Source organism: Colletotrichum destructivum, chromosome 5, assembly GCF_034447905.1.
Source record: "Colletotrichum destructivum chromosome 5, complete sequence".
Lineage (NCBI taxonomy): Eukaryota > Fungi > Ascomycota > Sordariomycetes > Glomerellales > Glomerellaceae > Colletotrichum > Colletotrichum destructivum.
The window spans coordinates 176604-198854 of record NC_085900.1 but is presented as its reverse complement, the minus strand read 5'-3'; the positions used below and the strand labels follow the sequence as shown (position 1 = coordinate 198854).

General features: G+C 56.4%; 7 protein-coding genes across 7 annotated transcripts; 4 read left to right on the top strand and 3 right to left on the bottom strand.

The window, feature by feature from the left end:
- Positions 1-339: 339 nt before the first annotated feature.
- Positions 340-3371, top strand: CDEST_07647 (Putative biotinyl protein ligase (BPL) and lipoyl protein ligase (LPL), catalytic). Its single transcript, XM_062923806.1, has one exon. It carries the CDS (start codon positions 1973-1975, stop codon positions 3020-3022), a length of 1050 nt encoding a protein of 349 aa, XP_062779857.1. The 5' UTR covers positions 340-1972; the 3' UTR covers positions 3023-3371.
- A 980-nt stretch (positions 3372-4351) lies between these two features.
- Positions 4352-6445, bottom strand: CDEST_07646 (Putative OTU domain, papain-like cysteine peptidase superfamily, peptidase C65, otubain, subdomain 2; the record flags this gene model as incomplete). The annotated part of the gene is made up of 4 exons (XM_062923805.1): positions 4352-5583; positions 5879-5942; positions 6028-6114; positions 6374-6445. The coding sequence occupies 4 exons, from the start codon at positions 6443-6445 to the stop codon at positions 4352-4354; spliced, it is 1455 nt and encodes a 484-aa protein (XP_062779856.1).
- A 458-nt stretch (positions 6446-6903) lies between these two features.
- Positions 6904-7215, top strand: CDEST_07645 (uncharacterized protein; the record flags this gene model as incomplete). The annotated part of the gene is made up of 1 exon (XM_062923804.1): positions 6904-7215. One exon carries the CDS (start codon positions 6904-6906, stop codon positions 7213-7215), a length of 312 nt encoding a protein of 103 aa, XP_062779855.1.
- Positions 7216-8941: 1726 nt separating this feature from the next.
- CDEST_07644 (uncharacterized protein) lies at positions 8942-9553 on the bottom strand (the record flags this gene model as incomplete). The annotated part of the gene is made up of 2 exons (XM_062923803.1): positions 8942-9239; positions 9519-9553. 2 exons carry the CDS (start codon positions 9551-9553, stop codon positions 8942-8944), a joined length of 333 nt encoding a protein of 110 aa, XP_062779854.1.
- A 2336-nt stretch (positions 9554-11889) lies between these two features.
- Positions 11890-12635, top strand: CDEST_07643 (uncharacterized protein; the record flags this gene model as incomplete). Its single annotated transcript, XM_062923802.1, has 1 exon — positions 11890-12635. The coding sequence occupies exon 1, from the start codon at positions 12174-12176 to the stop codon at positions 12633-12635; it is 462 nt and encodes a 153-aa protein (XP_062779853.1). The 5' UTR covers positions 11890-12173.
- A 2237-nt stretch (positions 12636-14872) lies between these two features.
- CDEST_07642 (Putative proteasome component (PCI) domain, winged helix DNA-binding domain superfamily) lies at positions 14873-18484 on the bottom strand. The gene is made up of 3 exons (XM_062923801.1): positions 18263-18484; positions 17965-18184; positions 14873-17898 (listed from the first exon to the last, which is right to left on the bottom strand). The coding sequence occupies exons 1-3, from the start codon at positions 18304-18306 to the stop codon at positions 16681-16683; spliced, it is 1482 nt and encodes a 493-aa protein (XP_062779852.1). The 5' UTR covers positions 18307-18484; the 3' UTR covers positions 14873-16680.
- Positions 18485-18638: 154 nt separating this feature from the next.
- CDEST_07641 (Putative CBF1-interacting co-repressor CIR domain, pre-mRNA splicing factor) lies at positions 18639-20539 on the top strand. Its single transcript, XM_062923800.1, has one exon. It carries the CDS (start codon positions 18785-18787, stop codon positions 20069-20071), a length of 1287 nt encoding a protein of 428 aa, XP_062779851.1. The 5' UTR covers positions 18639-18784; the 3' UTR covers positions 20072-20539.
- The last annotated feature ends 1712 nt before the right edge of the window (positions 20540-22251 follow it).

The following is a 22251-nucleotide window of genomic DNA, read 5'->3' as shown; positions in this document are numbered from 1 at the left end:
AGCCACTACCGGCCCCATTTCTTAGGCGCCGTCTCCACCCTAAGAAAACGCACTGTAGAGTGACGTGGGTTCCGAGAGGAAATGGACGGTGTGCGAATCTTCGCACACAGTAGCGCACATCGACCCTGCAGTGGGCTGGGCAACAGACCGCACGCACCATACTCCTCTAGCGTCCTTCTCTTAAGGCACTCTGATTCGTGTTACACCTGACAAAATGGACAGCCGTCGACTGCCAGCGCAGGGACCCTCCGTGGGCCCAGCCTCCACCCAGCCACGACGTCATGCAGCTCCCTCTTTTTTCTCGTCCATTATCAGTATTGCTCTCTTCTTTCTGTACGCATACCAGGCCAAACAAATCGCTGCCGCTACTCACGACTCAGTCCGTCGTCACCTGGGCCGACCCATCGTTGGCCGCTTTCAAACTCTCGCTCACTACAACCCACGGCGCTTGACCAGTCCTGGATCCCGACAAGCTGGACGGTCTTCCGCTCGGCTGTGATCGATGACAAGGTTCGCTGCGGTGGTTCGGATGGACTTGGTCTGTCCTTCGTCTATTGCTTCAGCCCACGCGCTTGCTGAACAATTTTCTTGTCCGATATTAAAGCTTGCATACACATGTGCCAAAGCGGACGACCGGAACTGAAGACTGCGCAGTCTTCCTGGAGAACTGGAAGCCATCCCTGAGTTGAGCGTTTTCTTAGATGCCTAGATTGGTATCCCTAGGGGCCGACACAGGGTCTTTGTCCATCCCACTGCACCATCTGCATGTGCTGTTTCGAACAGCCCAAGACGCACGCTGCATAGCTTTGCCGCAGCTTGTGCGACCCTTTGCATCGATGATCTGCGTCTTGGAAGCTCCTCATTTTCTACGGCCCCGTTCCCGCGGCGTTCGACAACACGGGTAACCAGTCGGCTTTACCTGCTTCTCGAATCTTGCGCGGCCTGACACACCAGAGGTGATGTGTACAACTGTGGCTCAGATGTGGTGCAGTGCAGTGAGCACAGACGATTCAACTCAGCCAACAGCCGTCGACACGTACAGCAGAGGCTTAACTCGTGTGCCCGCGTCACCTCCCTCGGGAATTACGGGTGCAGGAGTACTCTGACTTCTCCCTCGCAGTTTGACAGGTGCGTCGCCGCTTCGACTTTGGTTTGCCTCTTCCGCCGGTATATGGGCTGCAGACTAGAGATTGGTCTGTCTGCCAGTGACAAATAGAACATATCCGACCTACCGCGCTGGTCCTGCTGCCTTCGACGTCTCCACGCATCGGCGCCAGATCGACTCGACACTTACGCCCCTTCCGCTTGGCGGTACGCCGGCGCCGGCTCGGTATGTTGAGGTCTGGTGGACTTCTCCAGTGTCAAGTTGTCTAGATGTCATTATGATGAAACAGCTCGTCTTTATTTCCAACACTGGGGCAGCCGACCGGCACGTTCTGCATGGCCAACGTTAGGACGAAAAATGAACCATTGGAGTCAGCGATGTGAACACCAGTGCCTCATCACCTGGTTGTTAGGCAAAGAGCTAGCGCGTGTGGACTATACATCGTGAACACAACGCTAGAAAAGTAGTAAAATCACAAGCTGCGAGAAGGGAATGGCGGCGCCGACTTCTCTTCTCCTGCCTCCCGACAGCCACCGCCTGGTCGCTTGCTTCGATTTCGGGGTCCTGGTCAGACCCGGGCACCAGGTAGAGAGGTGATGAGACACCTGTTGATGGAAAAGACCGCGGGAGGATGACGACCCCTGGTCATCTCATCCCCATTGGTGGCTCGTGCGCTCTCAGCGGCCCTATCTTATCGATAAGATACCGGCCCATGTCATAAGTCCACAGTCTGTGGCCAGCTCGTTCCGCCAAACTCTGTTCAAGCTTCCACGGCGACAGCTCTTTTCTTTGTTCCCCTCCCGACCCCAAGCTTTGTTTTACCTTCCAGCTGCCATTCCACACCCTGTCGCCGACACATGATAGCCAATGGGGCCTCCTAGGACACTCGGTCGCGGCTGTGCCTCTTCCATCCGAAGCCTCGCGGGCCGGGCGAATCGACCATCCGGACGCCTCCGGCACCAAGCGCGATGGAGCTCCTCCTCGCGGTCCGTTTCCGAGCTGGCATTCCCCGAAGATGACGGCGCTGAGCCGAGCGCGCTGCGACATGTCCACCTCGATGCCTCCTCTTCGAATACGTTCCCGTCGTATTCCGCGGCGTCCGACTTCCAAGCCCTTCTCCGCCAGGCGTTCCTCGACTGGAAATCCGCCCCGACACCCCGTGCCCCGTCCCCGCTCGTCGTCTCGTTCACGCCCGCGCCGACATATACTCTCGGCCGACGGCAGAAGTCCTTGACGCCGGAGCAGCTAGGCCGGCTCCGATCGCCGTTAGATGTGTACGTCGATGTGGACCCGGCTGGTGAGCGGGCGACGGACAGCAATGGTCGCGCGGGGCCGCAGACGCAGCGGCAGTTCACACCCGAGGTCATCGAGACGGAGCGCGGCGGGTTGACGACGTACCACGGCCCGGGCCAGGTTGTCCTCTGGCCCATACTGGACCTGCATAGCACGTACTACCCTCACCTGACAGTCCGCTCGTACGCCAGGCTCCTCGAGGAGACGACGCAGGCCGTCCTAGCCGACGGACCGTCCATCCAGACCTACCTCTCGGAAGAGGACCCCGGCGTGTGGGCCGAAGCCGCGAGGCACCGGACCGGCGGTCAGGAGCGCAAGATCGCCGCCATGGGCGTGCACCTCCGCCGCCACATCTCGGGGCTGGGCACGGCCCTGAACGTCGACGTCGCCGTCGACGGGGACGAGGCGTCAAACCCCTGGGCGAGGTTCGTGCCGTGCGGGCTCGAGGGGAAGACGGCCACCAGCGTCAGGGCCGAGACTGGCGGAGAAGCGTGGAGTCGATGGGAGCTCGCCGGCGATGGCAGAGCGAGGAGGGATTGGTACGCGCGGCGGTGGACCGAGGAACTCGCGAGGCGGCTCGGCGTCCGCACCGCCCCGGCCACGATTCATTACCGGCTCGGGTGAATGGTCAATTAAATAGTATGCGGGACGTCGGCGTGGTGAGCACCACGGCTCCGCTACTCTGCATGCCTGAAACCCCCTCCGCTCCCGAGGGGGACCCTCATATCAAGGTCGGGACGCCCCCCCTGCCCTATTGTCGAGACCTTTTAACACATACGTTGTGATCTTTGTTCTCGGAGGAAGCAAAGCAGCTGGCGCCGGACTCGCACAGCCAGTTCCAACGTGGCTGAACTGGCCTTACTATATCCCCGACGACAAGGCAATCAAATAAGTCGCAAGCATCGCCAACATAATGATATCTCTTCACCCCCATGTTTCATCGAAAGATGCACGTGGATCCTTCCTAATGAACATCATGGGGGGGGGGGGGGGGGGGGAGGGGAGGGGAGGGGAGGGTGGCAGTCCTTGGTGCCAGACGACGCAGCTTCGCACAGGAGTAGGTCACTGCCCACTCACTGCACACCGCCCGCCTTTCGCTACGACATATGCCGGGAGTTGCACATCTTAGGCGGTATACAAGATAGCAGCAACCCTCCTCCCCTCACGAGGAGATAAGACCACCGAGACATTGCCATGTCGCGCCATACATGCCATGGTCTGACTAATTTGCGCGCGCTCGCGCACATGGGCTTTGCCACGGCGGCAGCCTTCACAAGGCCCAGGCCGCGGGAAGGACAAGATGGAGGGAGGAGGAGGGAAACTTGGCCGAGACGCAGCTGGCGCTTGTGTACATTCGTGGTCGGGGGCATTTGTCGCGGCAGGCAACTAGTTTCCGACCCACCACCCACATTGAGCACATCCCGACGTCGATCCTCCGAGGTGGGTGGACGAAAACTGGGTGGCTTGCCCGTCTTGTCAAGGATTCGTGCGAGAATAAAATTGTGATGAATGCATAGCAAGTACAATCAGGTGTCAAAACGCCGATGCTATGATGAGTATCAACCCGAGGGACAAGCCCTTCCGTCAAGAAGGCCGCGAAGATGAACCCCCTTCTCCATCATAAATCATGATTACCCCTCTCCTTCTGTGCAAACAGGTAAATGTGGGAAAGATGATCACAGCCCAAAGCAGCCCGATTTTGGTTTCCTTGCTCAATGATACAAACCCACTAAGTTCCCCATCCATCACTCCCTTGAGAAAGGAAAAGTTACCGGTCCGATGGAATGGATACATTTGGAGTTCTCCGTTCCTGGAACCGCAGCGACCTGGGTAAATTCTGTAGTAGCAAGCTACCTGTCCACAAACCGTTAAATTCCCACCTCACTACCGAATCGCTAAGATGTCACTGTTATTACTAGTTGGATGGTACTGTTGTCCCACGATTATCGTCGCCTAGTTATCCGCCCTAAGTTTGCCCTTCTTTTTAGCACTCGGGACCTTCTCGTGGTGACCTTCATCGTCGGGCGTCCACTCTTCGGGGTGAAAATGGGGATTGTTGTAGTGTGCCTTGTTAAAATGACTGTTTTTGAACATGGCTGTTGTGAAGCTGGGCTCCTGGAAACCCGAAGGGGGAGAGAGAAGCGAAGGTTGTGCCGAGCTGGTATTGTTCAGATGCCAGCACTGGTGACTAAACCTCAGCTGGTAATCGACAGGTTGTGAGGACTTTGTGGGAGCAGGCGTTGGTGGCTGCGACTGAGGCGCCGACTGAGGATGTGGCCGGGGGGGCGCCACGGGTTGCTGTTGCTGCTGCTGCTGCTGCTGCATATGGTCTGAATACGGCGATGGCAGCCACGAGGGATGTGTCGGCGGGTCAAAAGCGTCTGGCAAAGGCGAGTTCGAGGTGGGGGAACCTAGCGAGGACAAGCCCGATGACAAGCCGGAAGCCGGGCCGCCAAAGCCAGGTAGCATGGCCAATGGGCCGTAATCGAGATTCGTGTAACTATGAAGGGTTGGCGCGACACTCGCAATCTCGTGCCGGTGAGAAAACGAAGCGACCCGGTTGACCTGCAGATTCAATGGAGCAGGGCCTGGCGCAGACTTGTAGAGAATGTCGTAGTGGTCGGGCCGGTATAGCAGGTAAATGATGGGGCCCAGGTTGGCGAGATCCTGGCCGTTGGCCTCGTCGGGGAAGCGGTAGATATTGACCTGGCTCCCGGGGCTGCGGTCGAGATAGGCTATTTCCAGCACGAAGTTGACAGGCTTCAGCAAGACCTGGGCAAGGAGAGTGATGCCGAGATGCTCAATCTCTCTGTTTGGGCGCTCAAGCTCGCCGCAGTACCCGGCAATACCCGTCTCGGCGGGGATGAAGGGCTCGTAGGATTCGGGGTTCCCCTTCAGCCATGAGCTCGCCAACAAACGGAGGTGGTAGATGATGGCATTGGAGATGTCCTGGTCATTGAAGCGCTGGACCAGAATGTGCATGGCGAGTTGCGGGTTGGCGATGTTCTGGGCCAGGTCTTTCAGCAAGGCGATCGTCTCCTCCACCATGTCCTCGAACAGCATCCGATCGTAGCCGCCGACGCGCAACAGGTACTGGTCTAGACTCTGGATACGTGCGGCCTCTCCGAGAATTTGGTGCTGGTCGCCATTGTTGACGAGATGTTCGAAGTAGGAGAATCCAATTGCTAGAGAGATGGTTAGTCGATTCTCCGGGCGCCGCAAATGACGGAAGCGGGGCCGCAATGGAGAGAGGCATGGGTGGCCGTGCAAAGGATTTGTGCCAAGATTGCACGGAATGCGACGCGTTCGAGGGCGCGGAGACCATACCACTTTTCGGAGAGCGGGAGTGCGGGGTAGCGGAAGGAGTCTGAGAGGGAAGAGGAGGAAGAGGAGGAGTAGAGGCTGAGGTGGTAGTGGTGGTGGTGGTGATGGTGGTAGTAGTGGTGCACAAAGCGGCGGGATCGCCAAAGGTAAACTCACCTCGCCAGCCGCAGTTGCCGTCGCCTTGAATAGGTCGGTAATGCGAGTACGTTTGGGGGAGACTCTGGAGAGGTAAGGACGTGGGTTAGCCACGGTTGCGTCCAGGGAAATGTTGGCGGAGAGAAATCGACGAGGCAGCAAAGACTCACAATGGTTTTGGCAATGTAAATGTCGTCGGCCTTGGCATACTCGTCGGTGATGGCTTCGCTCGTAATCTTGTCGCCCACCAATGGACCCTGGGGAGACGGGGATGCCCATGTCAGCGTAAATTCTCGAGTTTACGAGCACAAAGAAGGCCGCCAAAGGCCCGAGCCGGGTCTGGTTAACGAGGAGAATGCGAGTCGAGAGGTGCCTGCTTGTCGCTAGGTGGCGCATCGCCCGAGGGCGAGGACGGTTGAAGACGAGAAATGAGACGGGAGCCACGAGCAGCTTTGTCCCGCATCGAGTTTAGGGTTGGCGGGGGAGTGGAAAGTCGGGCGGCAGCAGCAAACTCACCTCGAGGTGTGGTTGATAGTCCCTCGCAGCGGCTTCCTGGGCGGCAAGGTCGGAGGGATCGCCAGGTTCCATGGCGGACGGGCGGGTGCTCGCGGGGTGGGCGATGCTCGATGCAGCGAAGGCAACGTTGGTGTTGTTCAAGCGGGTGTCGGGATTGTGAAAGGCGGGGGAAGCAGTTGAAGATGAGGACGACGCAGCTCCGGGGTAGGAGTGTTGGCGGTTGGAGTGTGACCAGAGGGCGTAAGCCGTGTTGGAGTGGGAAACAGAGTGTGAGCTGGAGTGGTGGGAAGAGGAAGGAGAGGATGCGCCAGGGCTGATGTGGTTTGGATTTAGATGATGGTTGTGGTTATGATGAAGGTGGGCGGCTGCTGCTACTGCGGCGGCGTCGGGAACGGGAGGGCCAGAAGCCGTGGCGGAGACGGCAGCAACGGACGACGGGGATATATAAGAAGAAGGAGGAGGAGGAGGAGGAGGCGAAGATGAGGTGGTGGTAGAGGGAGAGGATGGTTGTGGGAAGGATAGCTGTTGTGATGGCGCTGTACCAGCAGCAGCAGCAACAGGAGGAGTGTGGCCGGGGCCCGAAGCACGAGGGCGACGAGGAGGTGCGGTCGGTGCAGGCCCCCCCCGTGCAGGTCCTGGCCCAGGCCCGGCAGACCCAGGGCCAGGTGCGGTCCCATTTCGTCCAGTTCCAGGGTGTCGTTGCTGGACGTGTCCCTGCTGCTGCTGCTGCTGCTGCTGTCGCTCTCGCTGGTGCTGTTGCTGTTGGAGCTGCTGTGACTGCTGCGCCTGTGCAGTCAGCGACAACGGCATGTTGGAGCGCCCTGCAGCTTCCCCTCCCGTAGACGGCCGTTGATGCGACCGCGATTGCAACTCCATGCTCCTGTCCGTGTCCATGTTGACACCGTCCGCCGTTCCCAGTCCGGAGCCCAGGGGCCTACCCATGCCATCGCCATGCACTGTTAGCCCTTGTCCCATTACCAGTCCCATCCTCGTCGATGAACCCACACCAGCTACAGTTGGAACTCCAGTTATAGCTCCTGTCATAGCCCTAGGTCCCGATTCTCCTCCTCTTCCAACGCCAACGCCAGCGGCTCCCCCAACTGCCAGCGACGTCGGCGGAAGGCTATAGTCGCTCATGTTTCCTCCATTGTTGCACATGCCGCCCATTCTGCCCATTCGTAGATCCGTGTCTCCTTCGCCTTCGTCGGCAATCATGATCCCCCCGAGCTCTGCTCCCCCTCCCACACCCATGCCATATCCTGCATCGCCCTGGGGGGATTGGTGTTGAGGCTGAGAGGCGTAAGAGTGGTTGTAAGACTGAGCAGCGTCGGTGGCGTGGCAGTACTGGTAGGGAGACGCGTGAAACGCAAAAGGCGTTGATTGAGGCTGGAACATGGCCTCGCTGGGCGCCGTAGCTGTTCTGCCCTTGCTTCGAACCTTTTGCCTGCCGATTTGCCTACATGTAACAGCGTCGAAAGCCGCACTTTTGATGTCTCGGAACTCTTGCTAGCAAACCTGGGCGTGAAAGTGCGGTAAGACGGCCGGTGCGCAAAGCTGCCACTACTGCGGTTGATGGCTGCCGCTATTGCTGACGACTTATGCAATATGTCTTGGCCTCGGTCCCCAGCGCCGAGTCGATATGGAGCAGTCAGGGGATGGAACGGGAGGAGTATCCAGATAGACAGATGACTAAAAAAAAAAAAAAGAGGGAATGGAATTGGGCGGTGGTTGCGGCGATATGAGAGAGAAGGGGAAAGGAAGGAATCGGATTAAAAAGACAAACCGGCCGAGTTGGTGCAGATATTGGTTGAGATGGGTACGTGATATGTGGTTCGCCTGCAATCCGGCCTCGACCAGGATGCACGTGTCGTGTGATAAGATGGGCCAGCAGCAACCAAGACTGCTGCTATCAATAAAACAAACCGCTCAATTTCCAGTTATGATAGAGCGAAAGGGGAAGAAAGACAAAAACAAAAAGGAACAGGGTCGCCGCCAAGAGATGGAGAAAAAGAATTCGGGGCCAGCTTGGCTTGTCTTCGTCTTTTGGGAGGTGGGTGTCCACGACTGTCGAGTAAGGCCAGCCGAAGTAACCAGCTAATATCTCACCACCAAGTCGCCGTATGCACCTTGGCTGTCACCGGCGAATGAAAGGATCGAATACAAGGGAGGTGGGCAAGCAGAGATTCGACGGCCGTCCCAGACACGGGCTAAAAAGGAACAACGATGTGACCTGTGGTTTTCCGGGGTGCGTCTGCCCATTCACATCCCTCCTACATTAACCGCGTCGACGAGTCTCTGCTTAGTGCAGACTAAACGAGTCTCGATAGACAGCCAATTTGTTGGTTCGTCTCTGGGGTCCGGCCTTGGGCAGCTGTTGTGGTGTGGTGGTCTGATACGGTGTGGGAGGCTTCTGCTGAATTTGGCTGCTGTGATATTCTCCTCGCTCAGCGTCTGACACCCCCTTTCTCTTTGATTGTTCAGGAAATCGGCGTCTTCAGTGGGCTTCCTAACCGTGCTGAACCCGGTGTGAGTGGGTGTCTTGGGCCAGCTAGATCTGGTCCCGCTCTCTCAAGTGTGCTGCCAGACGTCCCGGGATGAACGGTTTTGGACGAATGAGGGACGGCTGGTGGTGCGGATGGACTCGATGTGATGTGATGTGAGTGTGCAGTGCCGTGCCGCAGCTAGTGATCGGAGGGACAAGGTAGGCACAGTCGAGCAGAAGAGCCCGATATCACGGTCGAGGACGCTGCCGATGCTGCCGCTAACGCTGACCGCCACGGGGAACACAGGATCATCCAAGTACTGTCTGCCGAGCGGTAGGAGGATGGAGAGGGATGGAAAGACGGGGATGTCGAAAATGAAGAGTCTGGGGAGAAGGACGAAGGAGGGAAGGAGAAGAAGAAGAGGAAGAGGAAGAAGAAGAGTGTAAGTAAGTTTTCGGACAGTCAACCTAGGTACTGTTCATGCAAGTGTAGTAGAGGTATCCTTAGGTAGGCCGAGCAGCAGCAGCAACAGCAACGCCAGAACGACGGCGAGATAGCAGTGCACTTGATGTGCCTGTTGCAAACATGCTGGCCGGGGGCACCAAGTGCCGTAACTTGCCCTCGTCCTAGTCCACGTCGAATGGATGAGACCAGGTACGTACATCTTATGGAAGGCAGGAGATGCAGGGGACCACATGTCCGGTACGGATGTCATAGAGCATGGGAAACAAATATAGGACAAGGGGCCAGAGCCGGTGGCCCTTCAAGATTTTATGGTAGTGATACTAGTGTACTACGCCTGACGGACGTGATGGGGGATGTAGTCCAGCCAGATGGTTGGTGGCCTCCTTGACCCGCAACCCTCGCAGGCTGGCATCCTATGCAGACTGTATCCGTAGATACGCAAAGCAGGCGGTGGCGTTGGTGGTCATGATACCGACAGGGCTATCGCCAGAAGCTACCCCTCGTCGAGATGACGAGTTTGCCGGAGAAGGAGGGAAATGGACAGGGTGCTGAGAGACAAACGGAAACGATCGATGTGACGACTGACGACAGCGATCCTGCTTCGACCCAGAGATGGATGGGTCTGGCCCGTCTGGCGTCGCCGGGTCTGCATCGTGCTTCCTGCAACATGTTGATTGGTTCAATCATTTGTCAGCCAGCCAATTCAAAGAATAGACAAGTTGGCCGCGGGAACGGGCAGTCCCATGAAACGGGACCCGGCGGCGGAGAGGTACAGCTTATAACAGCACAGGCAGAGATATCACGATATTGCGTTCGGGGCATTTGGTTGTTGCGGTGCTGTCCACGCCCGCGCCACTCCCCCAACCCGATAGTGCTAGATATTCGTACCTGGGTAAGTGTCTGGACGGATACCCACAGGCTCTTTCCTTGCCAGTGGTCTTTCCTCACAATCCCGGTGCTTACCTGAGGTAAGGTAGGTAGGTTCGGATACCTACGCACTTCTCGTTCAAACGAAAAAGCGCGACTGGCGTACGGGTGCCTTGGTGACAGATCAGGTACATGTACCTACCTAGGTATCGATCATTACCGCCGGCCACCAACGACCTCTGCCTGCAGTTACAGTACCTACTTAGGTAAGTATTAGGTATCGAGCTCTTGGGGAACTTCCACGCCCATCGTAGAGGTTCTCTTCCTCCCTCTGACTGACCTCTTGGGCCCAGTTTGCCGCCCCTAACCTAAGCTTCGTAATAAGATCACGCCGTATTACATTAATTTGCGAAGGATACATGAACTCGACAATCAAGCAAGGGTGGCATTCCAGGGAATCTCGGAGCCGGGGGCAACCCCTGCACTTCACCATTCGGGCTAACAAGGGCCCTGGTTGAACGGGGCCCGCCAGCAGTCGCTGCGAGCCCGCTCATACCAGCCCATCATCCGTGATCGATTCTCGAGAATCGCAGGGGTGCCACAAGACTTTGGCATCAGCGTGATGCATCGTCCACCAGACAAGAACGCCGCCCCAAGGACCGTGGCAGGCACCGTAGTGCCGATGATCCATCGTGATCCTCTGTCTCCACACTGCAGAACTACGCGGTTGAGTAACATTCCTCACACAGTAGTTCTGCTCGTCTGGCCCCCTGTCCATTGGTGGTCGATGAGGCGACAAAGGCGTAGCTCTCTGGGCTTGTTCTCTCATTAGTTCACCTCTCTCGTCCTTCCGAAGTGTGACAAGAAGTGGGTAAGCGTGACGAGACACGCAGGAGGTGGGACAACCACGGCGACGGCAGTACCAGTGTGGGCTGCTGATTTTCATTATCGCACTCGTGGTGTTCGAGGCACAACCCCGTCCCTCCGGCGTCCTGCGCTTACCGTCAACCGACAGCCGCCCATGTCCGGCTTTTCCCTCGATTCTATCAATGTCCTGACTGCTCAGCTTCCAGCACCGCTACTCAACACAAACAGACCTAGGGCCGCTAAACATCTTGTTAGTCTAACTGGCCTGCTTCTGACTGACGTTTCCACGGGACAGGCTTACAGTACACCCAGCCGAATCTTGCCGCGCTTACTTGGCAGGGACATCCTGGTGTACAGCCGAAAGCGGCCACTGCCGGTCTCGACTTCGGCTGCAACGGACCGGTGTTTCCAAGAACAACTTTTTGACGTGCAGAATGAATCCAGTTCTGGAGGGGGCTAGCATCCCATGATGCCTCGACGGTCAACCGAACACTCTCTCCCTGCCCAAATGCAACGCCTCCGCTGTTGGCTGGCCACCCTGACATCTTCATAGTGCTGAGAAGAACAGGGGCATGGCCAAGCCCGGTGCTTCCCGGCATCCAGGAGCGAGTGTGCATCGCTGCCGCTGCCTCTCTTCACGCGGACCCAACAGCGGTGAAGGCGGTAAATGGTTATCCAGAGATTGGGCAACACGAGTCGAGTGTTTCGCATAACTGGACTGCATCTGAGGTGCGAAGACCGCCTCAGCCGCCTGGGCAAGACCTCCTGGTTAGTTGATTGTACGCGAGGAGTCAAGGGACTAAGAAATGGGAAGCTGACGTTGGCACAGGAGCGCAGGCCGTGGTGGAGCTACCTTTTACCTTGCCCCTATTCCGCCGAAGTCCCGCTGAATGGTACCCCGATAGTTGAACTGCTTCGCATCCGAGTACTGGAGTAAAGGACTTCCTTCGGGCCCGATCAACCTACATAGACTGGTGAGCGGAGCAATAACATGGCGCGGCCCCTCGCGGGCTGCCTGAACTCTACAGCAACCCACACCATGATCAACGGGTCGAGGTTCCGTGCCACGGTTGAAAATCTCATTTAGAATTCTGGGCCCGAATTCTTGAATTACGCTAATGAATGTTTCGCAGGAGGGCGATTCCAATACGACAAACTCACTCGCCACAGACTCGCACAATTTTGGTATCTTCAGACACCTGCCAACATGGCTGTTAGAGTCTGACGGGCACCCCCCAAGACTCAAGCAGCGTGGGGACCATAAGTCATGTTCCGTGCGGGGCGGTGGAGCTGCTAAACGGCCTGTTCCGCACACAGCTCGGATCTGCAAAACGGGGTTTGCTCCAGAGGAAAGCAAACTAGACAACGTCCATTCTGCTAAAATGCGGTCCTGTGGTACCTTGGGAACGTGGGGACGCCGCGGGATCTGCGTCCGCCATTCCCTTCCGGATCACTACCCAGATATTCAGGACAAGGTCCTGATTCGTGCGTACACCGGGGTGACTACGACGAGACAACCACTAAAAACCATTCGCAAACCCGGATCAGCTATACTGATTTCTTTCGTGCTCCCTTGGTGACTTGTCTTTAGGCCCTGGATGTCACGCAAGCTCTTCCGACATGGGGTAAACCAGATACCAACACAGCATTGCACAAGAAGAGCAAGCAAGTGATCGAGCGAGCGAGCGATATAGACATTAGATCTCTTGAACAATGAGTCGCATGGCAGCTCGACAGGGCAGGACGAAGTGACCCACGGTCTTGGCGTACAACACACCAGGGGGGGGGGGCTACATGACCATTCGATCTTGTTTGACCACTCTCGTCCTTCCATATCTCAAGAGGGACCACCTTGGCAACGTACCTTAGTCCTTCAATATCTCTTCATTGGGTTGTTACACGGGATACGTCAGACGCACCAATCCCATTACGGAGAGCAAGTGGAAAAGTATTCGAGTGCAGCTTCGTATCTATCTAGCCATCGCAAAACCTCATGCCTCTGGGAATTGGAGCACTCAGGACTTGGGTAGCATAGAGCTACCGTTAGCATCCATTCGTTCATGTACCGTGTGTCCAACGGCCACGGACATGGACAAGAAACGGCAAAACGGCGGTGGTCAAAGGACGGGCACAGCTGGTCGGCATCCGCACCTGACTTTCGGCGAATGAGCACCAGCGGTGGCATATCATGTTGCAGCATCCGTACCAGCAAGGATGGTCTATTGGCTACGTTCTTTGCGAGCTCAGAGGAGGTCGAGGTAAGCAGCCGCCCCCAAGATAACAACGCTGGTCCAAGCCCTATACCCACCCGGCCTTGATTTCACGCTATTGCGGATTCGCCCTAGCCTGTGACCCGAGAGGATCACTCCAAGCGTCGATTACCCCTGTAATCATTGGCCCTGGGGCAGGACCACCTGTGAAGGCCAGGCCGGGGCAGGCAAATAATAGTTTTGTAGTGGACGGGACGCCTCCTGGACCGAGGGTGAGGGGCCAGGCACGTTTTTTTCGAGTCCGCAATTCCGAAGAGACCAATAGCCTCTCTCGAAAGGCGTACCTGCACTCATGATCGTCCCACTCTCGACTCGTCCGAGAAGTTTGTCGATATTGATTACGGATTCAGCTGAGGTCTGGAGACAACGCCAGATGAGCCAAAAGCATTAGCCAGGAGGAGTTCCAACATCGCCAGCTCATCATTAGCAGCGTTGCATCGGCCGTCGTCCGCCCGCCCACATTGCTTTCGTTGCCCGCCCGTCCCCGCCCCCCGTCGTCTCTGATACTCGCATGGGACGGCGACTTGCAATGGGAGCTTCTTGCCTGGCTGGTGGATAATGGAGGAAAGAAGAGGACTGGCCTGTGATGTGGACACGTCTATTTCTACCGCAGGCCGCCGCTTTCTTCCCGCCCTGAGAAGCGTCTTGTCATGCAGGTGCACAGCTAGGGGCTGCACGAAATATCCCCTCTAGAGTAACCATGGACCCTTGGCGATGTGACAGCTCATTCTTCCGGCGCCTTCGACCCCTGCGCACGCATATTGAGTATGATCAGCTTGGCTAGCCTCCCTCCCTCGTACAGTCTACAACCTTTCCCCTCTCGTTTTCATCAGGTCGACGATGGAAGAGCGTCAAGTTCAATATCTCATCGATGTGGATCGGCGACGTCGCTAAAAAACGATTAGCACGCTACTCGTTGTCTCCGGCTTCGGTGAGCTATGCCTGCGTGGATCAGCCGTCGAACGGTGGAGCTGAGAAGGGGGCCAAAAGGCTGGATCTAGGCAGTGTTCTGGAAACTCATTGCAATGGCTATTGGCCAACGACGACATAAGAGAGATGGTTGCTGGGACTGGGACTTCGCCACTTGGAGCAACCCGTTGATGTTGTTACTGTACGACATGCTTACTGCTCTCGGCGGTCCTCCTTGACCGCAAGGTATGGACATCCTCGGCCAACGTCGGCTGGAACCGCCCTCGTCGTTTGAGAAGTCGTCAGGTCTACAAGACACCCGGCGAACGAAACCCCTTTCCTGTGCGGCAGGGTCATCAGCGTTGGTCATTGACCATATTGACGGCAGCATGAAGTCACCTACAGAACCGACTTCACGGAGAAGTCATGGCGTGGCGTTTGTCTTCGGCCCCAGGTGAGCACAGCCCGAGATTGCGGCATGCGAGTGTCCACTACCTATGCAGACAAACAGTCGCTTGCCCAAGCACATCACGTTGATCAAGTTCCTCTACTCTGGCTGCGAACTGCGTTGGCCCTCGAGGCGACTCTGGTAATACACTTATCTCCTCCTTCTGCATGCCTGATGTGCTGTGCGACCCAAATACGTCGTCCAATTATCGAGCCGCCAAAACGATATTCGACACGGTGCAGAGAATAGTTGTCGTATCGGCGAGGGATAGATACGGAAGGGAAAGGAGGGCACCCAGTCATGGACGAGCAGGCGACATGCACTCCACCTACCACTACATTGTGCAACACATGCACGCCCATTTCGCGTCCAATGCCGACGTCTGAGTAAACGAGCCAGTTCCACAACCACTTCCGTGACACTGTAAACGAAGTGGTGGCACGGGAGGAAGCCTAACGGATGGGAAGTCGCATTGTTCGCCTGTCCCTAGTCCAGTTCTGGTTTCAGGAACCCGAATGACGATCTGGTCGACGAGGTTCGCAACCATTCGACGACGACGACACATCCATCATGCTGTACCATGCGACAGGTACCGAAGCAAAGCTCCGGCTGCTGTTCGACCATACGTATCCTGCACTGAGATAAAGGATAGACCCAGACTAGACTTAAAGACAACGTCGATCTTCTCTCGGCGGTGGATGGCCCCCGACGTCGGGAGAAAAGCAACACCAAATCGGTCGGCACCACTGTTTCGGCCGGCAGATGAGAAGGGCGAGGGCGAGAAAAGGCCTGGTCCCTTAGGGGGCTCTCGGTGCTACGCTGCCAGTAACCATCGAGACCATCCCGCGAATGTATCGACAACGAGGAGGGGCTTGGGTGCTTGTTTACAGAGTGCTCACCTGTTTGGTGATGTGCAGAGTCTGTTACTGTACATCCTAACAGGGTACCCGTACAGATAATTGCTTACAGCACCACCAAACGAATCGAACACCACGTAACTCACGCAAGAGAGCCGAACGACTAGCCGGCTGCCAATATGGACAACGCGGATGGTGGGTGGTATCCTGAGTCGGCTGCGACTCTGCCAACGCGATAAGCTGGGGACGTTGAAACTTGACATACGCTCCATGGATGGCGTGTTGGAACTCGCCTTCCTTCCCATTGCCCTCTGTGATCCTCGTCACTGGAGGGGATGGGAACGTCATATTTTGGTGTGCTTGCGAGCAGTAGGTGTTGGCTCTATGGGATCGTCGCACACAGGAGGGCAGACACAAGGGCGTCAAGCAACTCAAGGAGTGTTCAAGCTTGAGAATTCTTTCTCTCTACGAAGCTCGTTATTATTGCTCCTCCATGTATAACAAGGCCTAGCCGTCTCAGGAGATGGGACTGGAAGAGGCTTCCCATTTTGCAATTTAATTTTACCCGCGCGAACGACGCAAACTCCGCCCCAGCCGGCCTGCTGCGGAAGCCATCTCTCAGACTTCCCACGCGCCGTCGTAAGCCAGCCCCCAAGATGGTGTTCTTCCTCTGTCTCTAACCTCGCCTGTCCTTGCTTCTCTCACTCGTATACTCCGCTTCCGAGGTTCTTCAAGGTCTAGAAGAGAAAAGCAAAATGTCGAACGGATCAAGTGACTTGCAGCGGAAAGCTGCTTCGGGTCCTTTCTTTAAATGAAATAGCCCCCCCTCCCCGGCCTCCTCTGCAGACATGGTATAGACGCTGTTCCAACCACCGTCTCCTGTGTGGACGCAACTGTTGGGGGGGGGGGGTAGAAAGGGGTTTCAATTTTTTTTTTGGATGGCGTTGTTTTGGTATCTTCTAAACTCATTGATTTTGCTTCCCTCGCCCTGTCTGTGATTAACCTCAATGCGGCTCCATGTGCGTTTCTGTGGAGAGAGGTTCGTGGCAAACCGCAGATGCCAACCAAATCTATGTTCTGTCGTCTGCCCTGTATGATTCGCCCCGTGCCATGCCATGACCGTGATCTTGCTCTTTGTTGTTCATGTCCACAACGGCATCACGCCTTTACCCTTTCGTCCGGGTCCCCGCGGATGGCCCCGTGGGCCGCCGCTTCTGGGCGTCATGCCACCGCCCACCATGTCCATGGTCTGCTCGTCTGTAGGGAAATCAGTCGACCGAAAGCCATCGCTCTCCTTGAACACAGTCGTGTAGAGACTCGAGACAGACTGTGTAAGCTCGTACAGCGCCTTGGTGCGGCTGCTGTCCGCGTCCGACTGGATCTCGAGCGTGCCGGCCTGCTGGTCAATCTTGCCGTCAATCTTGCCGTCGACGATCAGGAAGCCAAGGATGTCCTGGACCTCGGGTTCCGAGATCTTCAGCTGCTTCGCGATCCAAGCCAGCTTCATCCGTGTGTAAGGGGCAATGAGCTTGACGACGCCCTTGGTGCGCATGTTGCGCGTCACCTCATCAATGTTCTCGGCAATGAACGGGTCGGCGAGGATGTCTTGGTTCTTTTGGAGGACGTTTTCGTACGCGTGGACATCGTCGCGCTGGTAGGCGTCCACCAAGTCCGTCATCGCAGTGATTCGTGGATCCTGCTTGTATGGCTTCGTCTCCTGCGAGTCGAAGGGGTTGATGGTGGACTTGACCAGCATGGTTGTGAGAAGCAGGTACTTAAGCACCTGAATGCGCTGGAGCGAGCCGGCCTCGTCATAGTTGCGGAAGGATTCGAAGAAGTCTGTCTGTGCCTCGGCCCAGTTCTCCTCGCTCATGTGCATCTTGCCACCGCACTCACGAATGATGCCCATGATCTTGGGGTGGGGAACCGCCGACCTGACCTTCAGGGCGCGCTGGTAGAGGCGCTTGAGCTGCTTGTTGTTCTTGGTCTCGGCGTGCATCTGGATCTCGAGGGCGTATATCTCCATAGAATACGTGCCCTTGCTGGGATCGTCGCTGCCGTCTTCCTTCTGACAAGCCCTATGGAGGTCCCGGAGTTTCCTAGTGACGGTGTTGTAGTCCTTCCGGTCGAGCAGGAGCTTGGAAAGCTTGATGTTGGTCTTGAGCCACAGCCTCTCGTTGTTGGTGCTCTGGAAGCTCTCAAGCGTGAGCGAATAGAACTTCTCCACACAAGCCACTGCCCTGGGTCCATCCGACCCCTTCTCAATGTAATCCAGCATGTTGTTGATCGACTTTTCCGAGTAGTTTCTCGTCACGGCCGACTTGACGTACGTCAGTAGCTCGGCGTAGTGTTCTGTCGCCTTATCCCCGCGTCAGCATTTCCCACCCTTGCCGGTGTGTCACCGCTCTGAAGGCACCGTCCTCACCTTTTCGTACTGTCCTAGCTTGAACTCAAGCTTAATGGCTTGCTTTAGACCTTTGAAGCCCCATTCGCCCTTCTCCTCTTCTAACGGTGGTATGCCCAGGAATTCGGCAATGGCATCCTCGGGGTCGGTGAGTTTCAACTGCTTCGCATTGTAGTATTTGTTTTCGATGCCGACGTCTCCGGAGTCCTCGTCGTCGTCTTCCTCGTACTCAAAGTCGTACCTGGCCCACGATCAGCTTCAGTGGTTTCCGCAACGGTGCCCGGTTGCAAAAGGGAGGCTCCAGTTGAGAATAGCTCACTGTTCTTCGTCCGACTCCTGCATGAAGTCCTCATCGTCAGACATCTTGGCAGGTGGTTATGGGCTGGCGCTATTGAGAGATATCGATTACCGCGGCGGGATAATTAAGGGTGAGAGGGAGGGACCACGTTGGCAGATGGTGACGAGAGGAAAGAGGTGAAGAGGTTCGGGTTGTTTGGAGTTGAAGAGTAAGGCAGGCAGGTTACTGAAAGTGCCAGACAGGTGCAGAGGCAAGTGCAGCTGGGGTTAGACGTTGAAGGCGGGGGAGCTTATCGATTGGAAGGGCCCACCAAACACAATAGATTGCGCACTGGCCACGCAGAAGCGAGACGGGAAGCGGGAGGCGGGAGGCAACTTTTCGTTCCCAACCGCCTTAACCAGACCAACAGCCGTATCGGTCGCCGTTCTTCTACAACTCGAAATTTAATCCACGCCTGCCACCACGAGCCCTTTTCCCGACATTGTACACTGCCCATAAAACCGTCGAGAACCATTTCAAAAACCCATAGGGACAGTCGTCAACATGGGTGGCGATCTCAACCTGAAAAAGAGTTTCCATCCCTCCCTCATCAAGAACCAGGCCAAGGTCTGGGAGGAGGAACGAAAGGCCCTCGAGGAGCGCAAGAAGACACAGCAGAGAATCAACGAACTCAAGGAAGAGCGCGAGCGCGAAGAGCTGCAGAAGAAGCTTGAGGCCGCCGGCCACACCAAACGAGTCGATCGCGTCGAGTTTCTCTACAGCGGCCCCACCGATGGACAGACTGGCACGACAGAGGAGCGCGAGAGCTACCTCCTCGGCAAGCGCCGCATCGATAACTTGCTCAAGGGTACGGAGCACAAAAATCTAGAGAAGCAGGCTGGACAGGAGAGTTTCATGGCACTGCAGGCGGCCAACACAGCAAGAGATACCGCAGCCAAGGTCCGGGAAGACCCTTTGCTCGCCATCAAGAGACAAGAGCAAGCCGCCTACGAGGCGATGATGAATGATCCCATCAAGCGCAGACAGCTGCTGGCATCTATGGGCATCGCCGACGACAAGTCAAAGTCCAAGGACAGAGAAGAGAAGCACAAGAGAAGGCATCATCATAGACATCGCGATGGCGACGACGACAAAGAAAGGCACCGACGGAGGAGGCGGTCCTACTCCAGATCCAGAAGTCCGCGCCGGCGGAGAGACGACTCTGAAGACGAGGACCGCCATGAGAGACGACGACGCAGCGATTCCGAGGACAAGCACAGCTATCGACGCAGACGGTCTTCGAGATCGAGATCGCCACGCCGACGCGATCATAGCGACAAGGACGACTACGGCAGGCAACACCGCCGCGACCGCCGTGGGGACCGTGAACGAAGAAGGCCTGGATCGGTTTCCGACGAAGGTCGTGCCGCCAGACGACGAGAAAGGTCACCTCAAGGGAGCGACAAGCGGGATGACCGAACCGGGGACGCACCGGGGTACCGAGGCCGCAGGAACTACGACAATCGGCGGCAAGACCGGGACAGACGACCCGACGGTCGTGCCAATAGTGACAAAGAACCGGACAACGGAGCTGCGGATGAGGAAAGGGCACGTAAGCTAGCAGCGATGCAATCGGCGGCTTCTGACCTCGATACCGACCGAGTCCGGCGGCTAGCGGCGCTGGCAGAGCGTGAGAAGGCCGCGCGCGAGGCCGACGACCAGGCGAGAGAGCGGTCTTCCAAGTACGGCGACAGGGAGTTCGTCAACGGCCTGCACCGGAAAGCCGGCAACATGAGCCTGGGAGAGAGGATGGGCCGCGGCAGGCAAGGTCTGCAAAAGGACGATGACTGAGAGGGCGGCGTGCGGAGCATCTCGGCCACCACTTGGCCGGCTCGCGGGTACCCTTCGGCTAGGCACACCGTACAGTGCTACAGAACATGTAGAAGGGGATATGAAGGGAGCACGGTGCCTACACTACTACTACTTATCCACATCAAGCGCAGAACAACAAGTACGATACGAGGGGAACGGGCCTTGGTAGCATTGGCCAATGGATCGACTCGGCAAAGCCCGACGGCCCACGGGAAGATGGCTGGAAGGTAACTTTTTTCACGAAGGGTTTATTATGGGATAGGACCCCCCCCCCCGCAGAACACGTCGGGATGTAAGTTTTCTGGCTGCACGTCATCAAGCGTCCTTCTAGAATGTTGAGCAGCATGCATCCGCCTGCAGATGAGCGGATGAGTTAGCACGTATCTTAAATACCCACCCCGGGGCGACACTGGACGGTCGCTGAGGAATGATGAAAGATTGTTTTTATTCCTGTCCCATTGATTCCATCAAGGCACGAAATTCTTGTTGCTAAGCTCGAATGCACTGACAGCAGGTTATCCGTCGTAACGTCTCCTTGGTGTGTAATCGTTTGGGCACAGCCGTTGTGGCGGAGAGGATGTTTAGCGTCCGGCTCCTGAAGCACCAGATGGAGTGGAAAGCCAGTGCTTGGCGGTGTGACCAGCGTCACACTCACAGTTCTCGGCTGTGCCTCACAGTTCAGTGTGCAGGGGTTGTGTCGTTAGGGAGGTTGACGATGCCACCTCCATTATCTGATGAGGAGGCTCTTGGTTGGATGGTTTCTTGGAACGAGGCTGAGCGAGGAGGGGTAAAGAGGGGGAAGGGGATGGTGGTGCAGACGAGGTTCTGGATTCGGTTTCGTTCATGATGTATACGAACACTGGGTGGCAGAAAATGGACGCAAAGGGGTGGAGGTTGTGCAGTCTACACAATGGAGTAGGCCTGGACCATTGCGCGGCCTGGCGGACTGGCTGGCTCCAAATCGCCGCTCTCGGTACTCCCTTCGAGTCGAGCTTCGGCGCTTTGTGACGGGAGTGCTGCCGGGATATGCATGTTCCAGGTGGCGGTGGTTTCCCTGGCCCACGGTGCGGGTTTTCTGTTTCCGTAATGTATTTTTGATTTTTGATTGTGACAGGACAGATGAGGTGGGTATGCCGGGTTCTTTCCTTGGCCCTTGGGGGAATTGGTGATGACGATGTCAAGACGAATGAGTCGTACGATCGAGGTTATTTTATGTGTTATTTTTTAAATCGGCTGATAGAGATAGAGACAGAGGGGGGATTTGATGGAAGGCGAAGAGGAAAGTTGCAGTAGGAATCAGAAAAAGACCACGAGAGTACGCTATGATTAGATATGTCAACTGAAAGCGAGAGTGACAGCGAGAATATGGCGTAAGGTTTTTAATTTTTTTCAATACCTAGGTACCTACTAGTGAGGGCTAGGTTGGACAGAGAGAGGTCGGGGATTTTGACGATCTGAGACTGCGATCGGAATAGGGTGCAGCAGCTGCCGGACGAAGGAGCGGGTGCGAGGCAACCATGTTCATAGGGACTATGAATTATGACCTCTCAGCGCCAACGCAGCCGAGCCCGGGCGCACCTCTTTAAGCCGAGTGGTTTGGTACGAGAACTTCAGGTATCCTCCCCCTCCGGTTTTGCATGTGGAGGTACATGTTTAGGGAGACGATGCCCAGGCACAAGAGCGGCTTTAACGGACTTGAAGTCGGGGCCCCCGTAACGCCACCGCAGCGCCATCATCAACTTTGGTCATACTCTGTATCCTCTGTACAGATACTCATTGGTGAGATGGCCTTCTGCTCTATCAAGCTCACATCGAATTCCTGTTGTTCTTTTCCTTTGATGAGAGGCTCAGGCGGGCAATGGGGAACGATTGGGCCAGGTAAGGAGTGAAGGGGTGGGGGATGGGACTGCGATGAGATTGTCTGGGGATGTTGATGATGATGACGATGATGGCCTGCGTTTCCTTTTGTCTTCCGTATTTCCTGCTAGAGTATGTCTCTAATCCGATAGTGCATGCAGCTGCTGCTTGGAGTGGATACGATGCGCTCAGTCAGTGCCAGTGACATTCATTTCACCAATCCAGTGTGCCCCATCCATTCCTCATTTGTTTCCCTGGCTGGTGGATGCTCTCGTTTAACGCTGCCCCTGGTCCCCTTTCTC

Bases quoted from the DNA above. Each gene is read 5' to 3' on its own strand.
- CDEST_07642 (XM_062923801.1), bottom strand. From the start codon at position 18,306: ATGTCTGACGATGAGGACTTCATGCAGGAGTCGGACGAAGAACA. The intron at 18,185-18,262 runs GTGAGCTATTCT...ATCGTGGGCCAG, and splicing joins CAGGAGTCGGACGAAGAACA to GTACGACTTTGAGTACGAGG. The intron at 17,899-17,964 runs GTGAGGACGGTG...CGCGGGGATAAG, and splicing joins AGCTAGGACAGTACGAAAAG to GCGACAGAACACTACGCCGA.
- CDEST_07647 (XM_062923806.1), top strand. From the start codon at position 1,973: ATGGGGCCTCCTAGGACACTCGGTCGCGGCTGTGCCTCTTCCATCCGA.
- CDEST_07641 (XM_062923800.1), top strand. From the start codon at position 18,785: ATGGGTGGCGATCTCAACCTGAAAAAGAGTTTCCATCCCTCCCTCATC.